This window comes from Chlorocebus sabaeus, chromosome 6 (assembly GCF_047675955.1).
Source record: "Chlorocebus sabaeus isolate Y175 chromosome 6, mChlSab1.0.hap1, whole genome shotgun sequence".
Classification (NCBI taxonomy): domain Eukaryota; kingdom Metazoa; phylum Chordata; class Mammalia; order Primates; family Cercopithecidae; genus Chlorocebus; species Chlorocebus sabaeus.
Window position 1 is genome coordinate 49,072,377 of NC_132909.1, and position 15,503 is coordinate 49,087,879.

The following is a 15,503-nucleotide window of genomic DNA, read 5'->3' on the forward strand; positions in this document are numbered from 1 at the left end:
GTTGAGACCAGTCTGGCCAACATTGGTGAAACCCCACGTCTACTAAAAATACAAAAATTAGCTGGGCGTGGTGGCGCATGCCTATAATCCCGGCCACTCAGGAGGCTGAGGTGTGAGGATCGCTTGAGTCTGGGAGGTGGGGGTAGCAGTGAGCCAAGATCATGCCACTGCACTCCAGCCTGGACTACACAGAGCAAGGCTGTCTTAAAACAAACAAACAAACAAAAACAAGCAAAAAAAACCATTGTCAGTCTTGACTGTCACTGTGTGGAACCCAGAAAACACACTTGGGATGGGGTTTGGGGGCAGCTGCTGGTGACCCAGCACCTCTGTCTCCTTGGTAGGTGAGGTGGCCAGGAGAGGGTAAGATACTAGGGAACCAGTTACCCTGCCCCGTCTCAGGGTAGAAGCTGACTGTATGCACAGGTACCACTCCCCAAAGACAGCAGTTCAGTATCACCCTGATGACAGCCCATCTTTTCCCTGTGCTATGACCTTGACCTGGATCCAGCAGAGGGAGAAAAGGTCATCAGACCAGAGATCCCAGAATATTCCATACGTACTGTGTGGAACAACAGGCTCAAACAATTTGGAGGTGGAGGAACCCCAGGATGGGCAGAAGTGAATTCTGCTCTTGTGACAGTGACAGGTAGCAGAGGGCCAGCTGAGAGCATGGATCGGGACTCTGCCAACTACAGGTTTAATTCTACTCTGGAATGTTATGCAGGACCTACACAGGGCATCCTGCTAGATGACATGTATAAAGCATTAGAACTGGTGGGGCGTGGTAGATCACACCTGTAATCTCAGCACTCCGGGAGGCCGAGGCAGAAGGATCACTGGAGGCCATGAGGTTGAGACCAGCCTGGGCAACTTAGCAAGACCCCACCACTACAAAAAGCAATAAATCAGCTGGGCGTGGTAGTGCATGCCTGTAGTTCCAACTACTCGGGAGGCTGAGGTGGGAAGATCACTTGAGCCTGGGAGATGGAGGCTGCAGCGAGCTATGATTGTGCCACTGCACTCCAGCCTGGGCGACAGTGCGGCCTGGCTGACAGGTAGTGCTACCGCTGGCTGTCCTGACTCCCTTACAGTTGGCACTTTTTTTTTTTTGAGACGGAGTCTCATGTCACCCAGGCTAGAGTGCAGTGGCCGGATCTCAGCTCACTGCAAGCTCCACCTCCCGGGTTTACACCATTCTCCTGCCTCAGCCTCCCGAGTAGCTGGGACTACAGGTGCCCACCACCTCGCCCGGCTAGTTTTTTGTAATTTTTTTTAAGTAGAGATGGGGTTTCACTGTGTTTGCCAGGATGGTCTCCATCTCCCGACCTCGTGATCTGCCCGTCTCAGCCTCCCAAGTGCTGGCATTACAGGGTTGAGCTACCGCGCCCGGCCAGTTGGCACTCTTTATCCAGGTAGCACCACGTGGTTTCCAAATGCATTCCGGTTTAATCAGCACCTTGGTCCTGTGAGGTGGCATCTGACCTACTGATGTCCAGCTTGACTCTGGTTGTGTCCCCAGGGCTGAGGACTGGCCAGGAGGAGGGAGTGAGTCACCCGGGGGTTAAATGGAGGAAAGACTCTTTCCCGGCTCTCAGGCTCAGGGCTGGGGGTGCAGAAGCCCAGTTGTCCCCTGGGCATGTGACTGCTAAAGGCGGTGGCGTGGGGTGGGGCACGCCGGGCCACGTCACTCATGGAGACTTGTGGGCTCACCTGGCCTGCTCACCGGAACACAGGACTGCAAGAGGGATGACAAAGCCAGGTTTATTGTTCTGGGTTAAACCTATAGAAGCAGGACCTGGGAAGGGGCATGGAGACAGATGAAGTTGGTGACTGTATCTTCCTGGTCACTGCTGGGTTCTCAGCACCCTTGGCCCCCACTCAAGTTCTAGGTGAAGCCCAGTGCTGGAGGACGGGGTCCTCTTCCTGACAGTGCAGCCTGTGGGATCACTTGTAAGATCCCACATGGAGGTAGGGGGTGGGATGTTGGCCTGCGCTGGGGCCAGCGTCCTCAGGAAGGTGTCTTGGAGGAGGTGGCGGCAGCCGCCCCTTTCTTCTTGGCCGGGGCCTTCAGCAGGGCCAGCTTCTTGGGCAGGCTGCTGCTGGCTTTCATCACCACGTCATGTTCGATCTTCTTCCGGATCCCGACTTCTAGGTTCTGAGGGACACGCACAGGGCAGTCAGACTGTGACCTGGGGCTGAGAGAGGGCCTGACCAGCCACCCTCTTCCCGGCTACAGCTCGCAGGCAGTGAGATCAGCAACTGTCCCCTCGAACTGCCCCTGACTGTGGGTCTGGTGGCTGGGGTTTAAGTCCTGCATTCTCCGGGGCCTCCACACACACACACATCCTCACCTCTGCACCTTGACTTCTAAACCTCTGCTCATGCCCGTTTTACGGATGGGGACAGTCTGCTGCAGCCAGGAGGCACTGCTTGCCCAGGTCCCTAAACCGGATGGGATCCAGCGCGCCCACAGCCTCTGGTCCCAGTTAGGTGGGCGCCTCCTCTGCCCCAGGTCATCTCTGCTTTGCAGACAGCAAGCTGAGGATCTGAGGGGTGGGCAAGGCAGCTGGCAAGTAAGGCACAGGCATGGGACAAAACCAGCAGTGTGAACCCCAAACTGGTGGCTCAGTCGCCTTTCCCAGACTGCCCCTGCCCTGCCGCTATGAGTTCCAACGGGCTGGGTGTGGTGGCTCAAGCTTGTAATCCCAGCACTTTTCGAGGCCGAGGCAGGAAGATCACTTGAGCCCAGGAACTTGAGACCAGCCTGGGCAACATAGCGAGACCACATCTGTACTAAAATAAAAAATTAGCACAGTGTGGTGGTGCGTGCCTGTTGTCTCAGCTATTTGGGTGGTTGAGTCCAGGAGGTCCAGGCCGCAGTGAGCTATGATCGTTCCACTACACTGCAGACTGGGGACCAGCGTTAAGACCCTGTCTCAAAGAAAAAAAAAAGTTCCGGCTGGGTGCAGTGGCTGTAATCCCAGTACCCTGGGAGGCCACGGCGGGTGGATCACCTGAGGTCACGAGCTTGAGACCAGGCTGGCCGACACGGCGAAACCCAATCTCTACTAAAACACAAAAAGTACCCAGGTGTGGTGGCAGGCGCCTGTAATCCCAGCTACTCGGGGGGCTGAGGCAGGAGAATTGCTTGAACCCAGGAGGCAGAGGTTGCAGTGAGCCCAGACCGCAGCACCAAACTCCAGCCTGGGAGATAAGAGCAAAACTCCATCTCAAGAAAAAAAAAAAAAAAAAAAAAAGTTCCAATGACCACAATCACCAGCACTGGGACAGCTAACCAGGTACCTGGGCGCAGGGGTCATGGAGCCGGAAGTCAGTGCGTGTACCGGGACAATGTAAGTGTCAGTGGCGTAATACGTTACACTGTTAAAGGATGGTAAGTGCTGCTTTGACAAAAAGGAAACAGGAGTGAGGAGGAATGGGTACAGGTCACCATCAAGGCAGAACTCTCTGAAGTGAGCTGGAAGAAGGCAGCAGTGTGGATTATTGGGAGAGGAATCCAGGCAGACGAAACAGTCAGTGCAAAAGTTCTGAGGTGGGACAAGGAGCCCAGCAAGGGCTCCGGGAGGGAGGAGCCAGGGGCCAGTAAGGCTAGAGGGAGTGAGCAGAGAGGGTGGAAGGAGACGAGGGCAGATTCTGCAGGGCTTTGGGGCTGAGTGAGGACTGGGCCTTTTTCCTGGGTGAGGTGGAAGCCATGGAGGATTCTGAGCCAAGGAGGGAAGGAGCCGACTCAGGTGCTCATGGGCACTCTCTGGCTTCTGTGAGAGGACAAGGTAGGATCCAGGAGACCCAGAGATCCAGACAAGGTGGGATCCAGGAGATCCAGAGAGAAGGTAGCTGCACTGGTCCAAGTGGGAAATGATGTGGGTGGGACCAGGTAGGGGCCAAGGAGGTGGGAGGCAGGTGGATTCTGGATTGATTCTAAGGGCAAAATAGGGGCGAGCCCAGTGGCTCATGCCTGTAATCCCAGCACTTTGGGAGGCTGAGGCGGGCAGATCATGAGGTCAGGAGTTCGAGACCAGCCTGGCCAACATGGTGAAATCCCGTCTCTACTAAAAATACAAAATAAATAAATAAAATAAATAAAATAAAAATAAATTAGCCGGGCATGGTGGCGCACGCCTGTAATCCCAGTTACTCCAGAGGCTGAGGCAGGAGAATCGCTTGAACCCAGGAGGCAAAGGTTGCACTAAGCCAAGATTACACCACTGCACTCCAGCCTGGGCGACAGACCGAGACTCCATCTCAAACAAAACAACAAAACAAAACAAAAACTAAGGGCAAAATGGATGGGATGAGACCGGGATGTGAGAGAGAGGAGGGATTCAAGGATGATCTATGGCATTTGGAAGGAAGTGATCACAGGTGGAGGAGGGCAGAATGGGAAGGGACGATCAGGAACTTGGTTTTGGACATGCTGAGTATGAGGTTCTCCACCCCATGGAGGTAAGCGGGCCGCTGGGTACCCAGCTCTGAGGAAACCGACACTCTGGGGAGACGAAACAATTTGCTCAAGATCACTGGGCGGTTTCAAACCAGTTTGAGTACAATTCAAACCCAGGTTTGACTCCCACCAAAACCAGTTTTAAATCTCTTTCCAACTTCTTTACAAGTTCAACCTCACCCATCTACACATAAATGTTACACTTAAAAACCACCACAGGGTGGCTCACGCCTGTAATCCCAGCACTTTGGGAGGCAGAGGCAGGAGGATGGCTTGAGGCCAGGAGTTCAAGACCAGCCTGAGCAGCACAGTGAAACCTGTCTCCACCAAAAATACAAAACAAAATTAGCCGTGTATTGGCGCGCACCTGCAATCCTACCTACTCGGGAGGCTGAGACGGAAAGATTGCTTGAGTCCAGGAGGCTGAGGCTGCAGTGAGATATAAAGGGGCCACTGCACTCCAGCCTGTACAACAGTGAGATCCTGACTCAAAAAAAATTACGATAACCAACGCACCTCACACTTCTTTGAGCCCTCTGCTGTTCTTGGAAGTTTACAAAGCTGGGCTTTCAATTCCCTTCCCATGTCACCTCGCTCCCTTCCTGAGTTCCATTAAAGAAAACAGTAAGAGCAAGAGGCTGACGTTATTGGAACACGTTTTGCGCCGCAGGTCTTGCTTCTACGAGGCCCTGTTGAAATGGTAAGTGGTTTTCCTGCACCCCTTGCACAAGCAAGAAAAGGGAGGCTCACAGAGCTGGGAGTCCTCCAGGTTTCATCCCTCGTCCCTAGCACGTCCCCCAACCCCTATCCCTCGCCAGCTTCCACCTCTTGCCCCTCTGCGCCCCGGGCTCCATCCTCCGCTCCTAACGCGGCCCCTGGCTCTATCCCTCGCTCCTAGCTCGTCCCCGGGATTCATCCTCTTTCCTCACCGACCCCCGGGCTCCACCCCTCGCCCCTCGCCGTCGTCCGGGTTCCACCCTTCGCCCCTCGCCGTCCTCCGGGCTCCACCCCTCGCTGCTCGCCGCCCTCCCGGATCCATCTCTCGCCCCCGCACACCTTCTTGAGCTTTTGCTGCTGCACGACGCGCGCCTTCTTGGGAGCGATAACACGACCTGGGGAAAGATGAGCTCACGTGAGGCCTGGAAGCCGCGGGTCCACCTCGCCCGCAAGTCCCCGGGCCGCTCCTTACCGCCTTTTCTTGGGCCCCGATTCTTTTCGGAGGTCGCCGCTGCCGTCTTGCTCTTTGCGGGCTTGTGCGCCTGGAACTTGCGCTGCCCCTGCGCCATGATCCGGTACGCAACGGAAGAGGCGTGGCTGTAAGCGGTAGTAGCCGGAAGGCACAGGGAACCATGGGATACAGCGGGGCGGAAAAACGCAAGAACTCACGGGATACAATGTGGCACAGAGTTAAAGAGACAGTATCCCGTAAGCGTAGTGGATCACAGCCAGTTTTCAAACGTTACGAACAAAAAGGTGACAATGATAAAGCTAACGTTTATTGAGTGCTTATGTGTTTTAGAAAACTTACAACGTTTTATGATCTTTACACATAAAAACTCAGACTAGGTTTAGGGTGCGGCACTCACCTCTGGTGCAGAATTTAAGAAGGTCCAAAAACTTTGATAATTGTAAACAATATTTTCAAGACTTAAAAAATATCTTAATATCCAAAATAATCGAATTGTCAAACTACATCCTGCAGACCGGCAGCATAATTTTGTAAGTAAAATTAGAGTGGAACCAGGGTGTTGAGGTCAGTAAGCTCAAGGCACAAGTGCAAGGTTCCAGCCTCTTCAAATATTTATTTAGGCCGGGCTTGGTGGCTCATGCTTGTAATCCCAGCACTTTGGGAAGCCGCGGTGCGCGAATCACCTGAGGTCAGGAGTTCGAGACCAGCCATGACTAGCATGGTGAACCCGTCTCTAATAAAAATACAAAAATTAGCCAGGCATAGTGCCGGACTGTGTAATCCCAGCTACTAGGCAGGCTGAGGCAGGAGAATCGCTTGAACCCAGGAGGCGGAGGTTGCAGTCAACCGAGATGGTGCCACTATACTCCAGCCTGGGCAACAGAGCGAGACCCTGTCTCAAAAAAATATTTTTTTTTGTTTTGTTCATCATGGATTTTTCTTTTTTTTTTTTTTTTGAGACGGAGTCTCGCTCTGTCGCCCAGGCTGGAGTGCAGTGGCGCAATCTCGGCTCACTGCAAGCTCCGCCTCCCGGGTTCACGCCATTCTCCTGCCTCAGCCTCCCGAGTAGCTGGGACTACAGGCGCCCGCCACTGCGCCCGGCTAATTTTTTTCTATTTTTAGTAGAGACGGGGTTTCACCATGGTCTCGATCTCCTGACCTTGTGATCCGCCCGCCTCGGCCTCCCAAAGTGCTGGGATTACAGGCGTGAGCCACCGCGCCCGGCCCAATTTTTCTTTTTTTTCAAAGAGATGGGGTCTCACTCTGTTGCCTAGAGTGAAGTGCGGTAGTGCAATCAAAGCACACTGCATCCTTGAACTCCTGGGCTCAAGCCATCCTCCCACCTCAGTCTGAGTAGCTGGGGCTAGAGGTGTGAGCCACCATGCCCAGCTCATTTTTTAAAAATTTTGTTTGTAGAGACAAGGTCTTGCTATGTTACCCAAACTGGTCTCAAACACCTGGGCTTAAGCGAGCCTCCCACGTTGGCCTCCCAAAGTGCTGGAATTACAGGCATGAGTCACCAAGCCTAGCCTCATCATGGATTTTTACATTAATTTTGATTTTTAAAAAATACTGCTATAAGGCCAGGCGCAGTGGCTCATGCCTGTAGTCCCAGCACTTTAGGAGGCTGAGGTGCGAGGGATCATTTGAGGTCAGGAGTTCGAGACCAGCCTGGCCAACATGGTTAAATCATGTCTCTACTAAAAATAAAAAAATTAGCTAGGCATGGTGGCGCATGCCTGTAATCCCAGCTACTCAGGAGGCTGAGGCACGAGCATCGCTTGAACCGGGAAGGCACAGGTTGCAATGAGCTGAGATCACGCCACTGCACTCCAGCCTGGGCGACAGAGTGATACTCTGTCTCAAGAAAAAAAAAACCACCCAAAACAAAATATTACTTTAAAATATTTTTTATCTTGGTTGCTGAGCTTTTTTGATGTCCTCTTAAAATTCTGCCTTGGAGGTGTCACCCTAGCTCCAGCCCTGACCTTAAGAGGGAGGTACTAGTATTATCCACATTTATTATTTTTTAAATTAATTAATTAATTAATTTTTTTTTTTTGAGACGGAGTCTCACTCTGTCACCCAGGCTGGAGTGCAGTGGCACGATCTTGGCTCACTGCAAACTTCACCTCCCAGGTTCATGCCATTCTCCTGCCTCAGCCTCCCAAGTAGCTGGGACTACAGGCACCTGCCACCACGCCCGGCTAATTTTTTGTATTTTTAGTAGAGACGGGGTTTCACCGTGTTTGCCAGGATGGTCTCGATGTCCTGACCTCGTGATCCGCCTGCCTCGGCCTCCCAAAGTGCTGGGATTACAGGCGTGAGCCACTGCGCCCAGCCTGTTATCGACATTTTATAAATGAGGAAACCAAGGCACAGAGAGGCGAAGTGACTTGCCCAAGATCATACAGTGGAAAAGGTGGCGGAGTCAGGATTTGAATCTGGGCAGCCTGGCTCTAGATGCTGGGCTTTAGATGGAAGGCCCTGTTTGAGCTCCCTGCACTAGGAACAAGTGTGGTCAGGGGCAAGAAGGTCAGCTTTTGGGTAGCCGTTCAAGAAATGTATTAAAAAACCTAGAGAGGCAGGCTAGGGAGAGCTGTGTTGGTTACATCTGGGGTCCATCTAGGGTTCCATTCCTGGAAGAGATGGTGGTGGTTAGGGCTGCCCGGAGCTCCTCAGGGGCAAAGACCCCCAGTTCTGTGATGATGCCGCCAGTGATGAGGTCATGGGGGGTGACATCGAAGGCAGGATTCCAAACTCCAATCCCTGCAGGGGAGAGAGGGGAAGCAAGGAGGCAGGAATTTGCTTCTGTGACAGTTCTCAGGTTGTGGTCACCTGTTTCTATCACAGTGGTTCTTGGCATTAGGGAGTCCTTGAGAACCTAAGGATTCTCACCTCAAAAGTACATGCAGGCATGGACATTGTATGCAATAGTAAGTTTAGATTCACCACCGCTCTTAGACTGTCACTCCCCAAGGAGAATTCACAGTCCTATACACATCTATCCCACTTATTTTTTTATTTTTTGTGAGATGTAGTTTTGCTCTTGTTGCCCAGGCTGGAGTGCACTGGCGCAATCTCGGCTCACCACAACCTCTACCTTCTGGGCGCAAGCGATTCTCCTGCCTCAGCCTCTTGAGTAGCTGGGATTACATGCATGCACCACTATGCCCGGCCACTATTTTTAGTAGAGATGAGGTTTTTCCATGTTGGTCAGGCTGGTCTCGAACTCTCGACCTCAGGTGATCTGCCCGCCTCAGCCTCTCAAAGTGCTGGGATTATAGGATACACCATGCTTGGCCTATCCCACTTATTTTTTTAGTTTTATTTTTAATTATTATTATTTTTTGAGACAGAGTCTCGTTCTGTCACCCAGGCTGGAGTACAGTGGTGTGATCTTGCCCTAGTGCAACCTCTGCCTCCTGGGTTCAGGCGATTCTCCTGTCGCAGCCTCCTGAGCAGCTGGGACCACAGACGTGCACCACCATGCCTGGCTGTTTTTTTGTTTTTTGTTTTTTTGAGATGGAGTTTTGCCGTTGTCACCTAGGCTGGAGTGCAGTGACATGATCTCAACTCACTGCAACCTGTGTCTCCCACGTTCAAGATATTCTCCTGCCTCAGCCTTCTAGGTAGTTGGGATTACAGGTTCTTGCCATCTCGCCCGGCTAATGTTTTTTGTATTTTTAGTAGAGACGGGGTTTTACCACATTGGCCAGGCTGGTCTCGAACCCCTGACCTCAGGTGATCCGCCCACCTTAGCCTCCCAAAGTGTTGGGATTACAGGCGTGAGCCACTGTGCCCGGCCTTTTTTCTTTGTTTTTTTTTTTGTGAGACAGAGTCTTCCTCTGTCGCCCAGGCTGGAGTGCAGTGGTGCAATCTCGGCTCACTGCAAGCTTTCTTGGTTTTTCTTTACCAACACATGGCCAGGCAGATATTCTTATTTCCTCTTAAGAAAACCTAAGTGGAGCCGGGCGCGGTGGCTCACGCCTGTAATCCCAGCACTTTGGGAGGCCAAGGCGGGTGGATCACGAGGTCAGGAGATCGAGATCATACTGGCTAACACGGTGAAACGCTGTCTCTATTAAAAATACAAAAAAATTAGCTGGGCGTGGTGTTGCGCACCTGTAGTCCCAGCTACTGGGAGGCTGAGGCAGAAGAATGGTGTGAACTGGGGAGGCAGAGCTTGCAGTGAGCCGAGATGCACCACTGCACTCCAGCCTGGGCGACAAAGCAAGACTCTGTCTCAAAAAAAAAAAAAAAAAAAAAGAAAACCTAAGTGGAGAATAGCAAGACAGTTGTTCAAGACCATTCATATAACTGGTTAGTTGTAAATTCTGATGTTGGATCTGACCTCCAGGATGCATCTGTTAGAAGAGGCGGCTTGGGCCAGGCATGGTGGCTCACACCTGTAGTCCTAGCGCTGTGGGAGGCAGAAGCAGGCTGATTGCTTGAGGTCAGTAGTTTATAACTAGCCTGATCAACATGTTGAAATCCCATCTCTACAAAAAATACGAAAATTAACCGGGTGTGGTGGCGCCCACTTGTAGTCCCAGCTACTCAGGAGGCTGAGGCAGGAGAATTGCTTGAACCTGGGAGGTGGAGGTTGCAGTGAGCTGAGATCACACCACTGCACTCTAGCCTGAGGGACAGAGCAAGACTCCATCTCAAAAAAAAAAAAAAAAGAAGAAAAAGTGGCTTGTAGGAGCTGTCTATGTTCCAGAAGGATGACAAGTCCCTGCATATCATCTGCCTCCATGAAGTGCCCAGAAGCTGGGGTGTCGCCTTTCTGAGGGGGCGGCTTACCAGGTGCTGCAATCCGGACCCCGTTAACATCAGTCAGCTCCTGGGCTGGTCGCTCTTCAATAATGATCTCCTTGCCGGTCTCCAGACGGAGGTCACATGAGGAGCTGGGGGCAGCCACGTAGAAGGGAATGCCGTGGTGCTTGGCGACAATGGCCAGCTGGTAGGTGCCCACCTTGTTAGCTGTGTCGCCGTTGGCAACCACGCGGTCAGCTCCCACGACGACGGCTGGGGAGGGGGTGCATGAGAAGTTGGGGGTCATTACCTGGCCCCATACCCCAGAGCCCCGCCCCCAGGGCTTACCCTCCAGGACTTACTGTCTGCTTACCTGACACGCCCCTATGGGCCATGGCGGCAGCCACCATGCTGTCGGCGATAAGGGTGGCGGGGATCTGCTCATAGACCAGCTCAAAGGCTGTCAGCCGGGCTCCCTGGTTGTAGGGCCGGGTCTCCGTGCAGAAGGCGTGCTCCAGGCGGCCCAGGCTGTGCAGTGAGCGGATCACACCTTCGGGTCCCCGCACACCAGGAAAAGGCCCCGGGGAGGGGCAAACAGACAAAGTGGTCCATTGGTTAGGGGTGCAGGCTCCTAGACTGGGTGTGGATTGCCCAAGGCTTACCAAGCACAGTCCCACCCAGGGGCCTTCGCAGTGGCAGTTCTCTCTGCCTGGTACGCTCTTCCCAATGCTCGCATACCTCTGTTTCACGTCTGTTTAAAGGACACCTTCTCGGTGAAGCGTTCTCTGATCTCTTAGTTTTGCATAGCAATCCCCACACTTCCAGTGTCCTGCTCTCTGTCCTTAGCATTTATCACTTTTTTTTTTTTGAGATGGAGTCTCACTTTGTCACCCGGGCTGGAGTGCAGTGGCACAATCTCTGCTCACTGCAAGCTCTGCCTCCCGGGTTCACACCATTCTCCTGCCTCAGCCTCCCTAGTAGCTGGGACTACAGGCGCCCGCCACCATGCTGAGCTAATGTTTTGCATTTTTAGTAGAGATGGGGTTTCACCATGTTAGCCAGGATGGTCTTGATCTCCTGACCTCGTGATCCACCCGGCCTCCCAAAGTGCCGGGATTACAGGCTTGAGCCACCGCGCGTGGCCCCAGCATTTACCACCTTCTAACACCTCATGTGTACAGGCAGTCCCCCTTTTCTGTGGGTTCTCCATCCATGGACTCAACTACGTGGACTGAAAATATTTGAAAAGAATCGCTGGAACCCAGGAAGCAGAGGTTACAGTGAGCCGAGGTCGTGCCATGGCACTCCAGCCTGGGTGACAGAGCAAGACTCTGTCTCCAAAATAAATAAATAAATAAAAAGCAATCCTCCCATCTCAGCCCCCTCCCAAATAGCTGGGACCACAGGTACATACCATTACATCTAGCTAATTTTGGTATTTTTTGTAGAGATGGGGTTTTGCCATGATGCCCAGGCTGGTTTTGAACCCCTAAGCTCAAGTGATCTGCCTGCCTTGGCCTCCCAAAGTGTTGGCATTACAGGCTTAAAAATAGAGATGGGGTCTTGCTATGTTGCCAAGGCTGGTCTAGAACTTCTGAGTTCAAGCAATCCTCCCACCCCAGCCTCCCGATTACAGGCCTGCACCGCCACTACGCCTAGCCAATAACAACAATATACATAGTATTTACATGGTACTAGCTATGATATACAATCTAGACATGTTTTAAAATATAGGGGTGGGCTGGGCGTGGTGACTCATGCCTGTAATCCCAGCACTTTGGGAGGCCGAGGCTGGCGGATTACCTAAGGTCAGAAGTTCGAGACCAGCCTGGCCAACATGGTGAAACCCCGTCCCTACTAAAAATATAAAAATTAGCTGGGTGTAGTGGCTCACGCCCGTAATCCCAGACACTCAGGAGGCTGAGGCATGAGAATCTCTTGAACCTGGGAGGCAGAGGTTGTAGTGAGCTGAGATCATGCCACTGTACCAGCCTGGGCGACAGAGCAAGACTGTCTAAAAAAAAAACCAAAACCAAACAAACAAAAAATATATATATGGATGTGCATAGGTTATGCAAATATGATGGCATTTTATATTATGGACTCGAGCATCCATGGATTTTGGTATCTGTGGGAGGTCCTGGAACCAGTCCCCCATGGATATTGAAGGATGACTGTATTTATCTTGCCTGTTGACTGTTCCTGCTGCTTGCCTGGGACCCCTGAAAGCAGAGGTTTTGTCTGTTTTGTTCACTGCTGCGTCCCCAGCAAATGGAAGTGTCTGAGCACAGCAGGTGCTTACTAAATGCTGTGTGAGTGAATGAATCAAAGGCAGAGGTCTTGCCATCAAGGCCTCGGTTCCCAGGGATGAAGGTGGGACTCAGGCAGGTAGGGAAATTTCCTGGGGGATTTAGGGTCAAGTGGAATCTGCTGCCTTGGCCCCCTACAGCCCACTCCCCCTGTCTCCTGGTCACAGCTACCTGATCTTTCTCTGCTCACTCCCTTCTCCCCAGTTCCTCTTGGAGTCCATGTCCTGCCCTGGCTCTAGGCATATGGCTCAGGCAGCGCCCATCGAATGACTGCTCTGGGATGGGCAGTTGGCCCTAGTGGACCCCTGAGATACTTTTCTAGTACAGGAGGCTCTTTTCCTCCTGATTTGAACCCTAACACCCCCCTGCCAGCCCATGGAACCTGAAGATGAAGGAGGGCAGAGCTGAAGAACAGCGATAGACAGGTCCTGATGCTACTGGTTGAGCCCCTTGATCTAGCCATACCTGAAGCCAACCGTATAAGTGTTTCTGTACTAGAACTAATACCTTCACATTTTTTTGTGGAGAAAGTGGTTGGGGTTTGGGATTCTTTCTCTTGTATCCAAAAAAGGTCCTAGAAGGCCCTCCCCTACCCCCTGAGGAGGCCCTCTCACCTAGGGCTGTACCATAGCCAGCAGTGGCCAGAGCACCGGTGTTACAGTGGGTCAGCACAGTCACCTTGCCACCGCTGGGGGCCACCCGCTCCAGGAGGTGGCGGGCTCCCAGGTCCCCAATGCTTCGGTTGTCTCTGAGGTCTTTCTCCAGCATGTCCTCGGCGCAGCGGATCACTCTGGGGCCGACAAGGAGTTTTCAGCACCAGCCACCAGGCCCCGGGGCCCAGGCCAACCCCTCCTCTCTGCCCAGCGCTGCTGTCCTGGAACCCTCCTGCTCAAAGCCTCTCATTGCTGTGGGGCCTGGACCCTTCCGCCACGGCCACCGAAGTGTCACTCCATTCATTCATCCAAACACATGTTTACCGAGCAGTTCCAGTGTGACTCGGCAGTAAACACGACAAAAAAATCTCTATGGAGTTGACACTGGGGTGAGGGAACCAGTTGATGAATAATAAAATGAAGGAAAAGACGGTGGAATTACGCAGAAAGCAGTGGCTGCAGAGAGCAGTGGGTGAGCTGGATCATATTGGATGGTGGAGGAGGGCGCTATGGATACCTGGCCTACACCAATGGCACGTGCGAAGGCTGTAAGGCAGGACTGAGCTTCGTGGGGTAAAGTGACATTGCAGGGAGGGGCTGGAGCAGAAGGGAAGTGGGGGGGAAAAGATGGCAGGAAGGGGACCAGGACAGGAAAAAAGGTTCCTCAAAAGCAGAAACCAAGAGGACAAGGTGACACTAAAAAGGGCTTCCAAGGGCGGATAAGGGGTTGGGCGTATTCAGGGGAGGCACGATTAAGGAGTTGGGTTTCCGGGCCAGGCTGACCAGGCTAGACTCCGGGCCCCATCTCTGGGGCCCTGGACAAAGGACTTAAGGGCGCCGTGCCTCAGTTTCCCCATCTGTATAATGGGTCACTGTACTTAAAAAGAGTCAATATGATTCCTGCTCAGCACAGTGCCTGGTACCAGATCCCCGTACCTCTCCCGGACCGCCTCCTCCGTAGCGCCCTCCCGCTCGGCCTCCCGGGCTGCAGCGTCAGCCAGGTCGCGGGCGGCGCGGGCCATGTTGACAGCGGTGGGCCGGGCGGTGACGAGGAAGCTCAGCTTGTCGCGCACGAAGGCCACGAGTGCGGCGAGTCCTGGACCCCCGGCGCCCGCCTGCAGCTCCACGGCGAGACTGAGACAGCCCACCAGGGCTATGGCCGGGGCGCCCCGCACCTGCGGGGAGGGATTCAGGCGTCGGAGGCTGCAGGCGCTGGCGCATTCCCACCTCCAGCCCCGCCGCCCCGCCGTCCCGCCGCACCTTCATGGCGCGGATGGCTTCCCAGGCCTGGCGCACCGAGCCCACCGCCTCGTAGCGGCTCTGCTGGGGCAGCAGCAGCTGGTCTAGGATCTGCAGGGAGCCCCGCGAGTAGCGGATCGCCTCCAGCGTCATGGTGCAGTAACTAAGCCCAGCACAACTCACGAGGAGTGGGAGTTCTGCGCGCACTTGAGGGGGCGGGGCCTCCCCCGGAAAAAGGGACATGCGCATGCGCATCCAACCCGATCCCACAGGTTCCCAGGACTCGCCGTCCACGTGGCCGAACCCACTGCACGTCTCCCGCCAAAGGCGGACGGAGTAAGCCTCCTCCTCGGGACCACAAAAGTGGCAGCATTTATGGGACGCCTACTGGATACCAGGCCCTGTGTTTAGCATCCTGCAGTCTAGAGTTACCGGGGTGTATCCCCAGTGGCAAGGTAACATCAAGTGTTCAAATGAAAGAATTTGTTAAATGATCTTCCTTCTCCAAGGTTGAGGGGGAGGCAGTGGGGGGTCGTGTGCCCCTTGATGGATGCACGGCTGTTTCTGGGCCATTTTCTGCTCGGTTTCATTCAAAAGTAACATGCAGGATGGGCGCTGAGGCTCACGCCTGGAATCCCAGCACTTTGGGAGGCCGAGTCCGGTGGATCACTCGAGGTCGGGAGTTCGAAACCAGCCTGGCCAACATGGTGAAACGCCGTCTCTACTAAAAATACAAAAAATTAGCCAGGCGTGGTGGCAGGCACCCGTAGTCCCAGCTACTTGGGAGGCTGAGGCCGAAGAATCACTTGAACCCAGGAGGCAGAGGTTGCAGCGAGCCGAGATTGCGCCACTGCACTCCAGCCCGGGTGAGAGCGAGACTCAGTTTCAAA

General features: G+C 53.5%; 2 protein-coding genes across 3 annotated transcripts; both read right to left on the reverse strand.

Annotated features, from left to right (window-relative positions):
- Positions 1–1,746: 1,746 nt before the first annotated feature.
- Positions 1,747–6,491, reverse strand: C6H19orf53 (chromosome 6 C19orf53 homolog). Its single transcript, XM_007995482.3, has 3 exons — positions 5,655–6,491; positions 5,522–5,577; positions 1,747–2,158 (listed from the first exon to the last, which is right to left on the reverse strand). Exons 1-3 carry the CDS (start codon positions 5,749–5,751, stop codon positions 2,012–2,014), a joined length of 300 nt encoding a protein of 99 aa, XP_007993673.1. The 5' UTR covers positions 5,752–6,491; the 3' UTR covers positions 1,747–2,011.
- MRI1 (methylthioribose-1-phosphate isomerase 1) lies at positions 5,940–14,862 on the reverse strand. 2 transcript variants are annotated; one of them, XM_037992373.2, is made up of 6 exons: positions 14,635–14,862; positions 14,311–14,549; positions 11,075–11,163; positions 10,786–10,962; positions 10,461–10,685; positions 5,940–8,423 (listed from the first exon to the last, which is right to left on the reverse strand). In XM_037992373.2, exons 1-6 carry the CDS (start codon positions 14,860–14,862, stop codon positions 8,263–8,265), a joined length of 1,119 nt encoding a protein of 372 aa, XP_037848301.2. In that variant the 3' UTR covers positions 5,940–8,262. The 2 variants fall into 2 exon arrangements, with proteins under 2 accessions (XP_037848301.2, XP_007993674.3); XM_007995483.3 differs by lacking the exon at positions 11,075–11,163 and adding an exon at positions 13,336–13,511 and having other exon boundaries at positions 14,635–14,858.
- Positions 14,863–15,503: the final 641 nt, after the last annotated feature.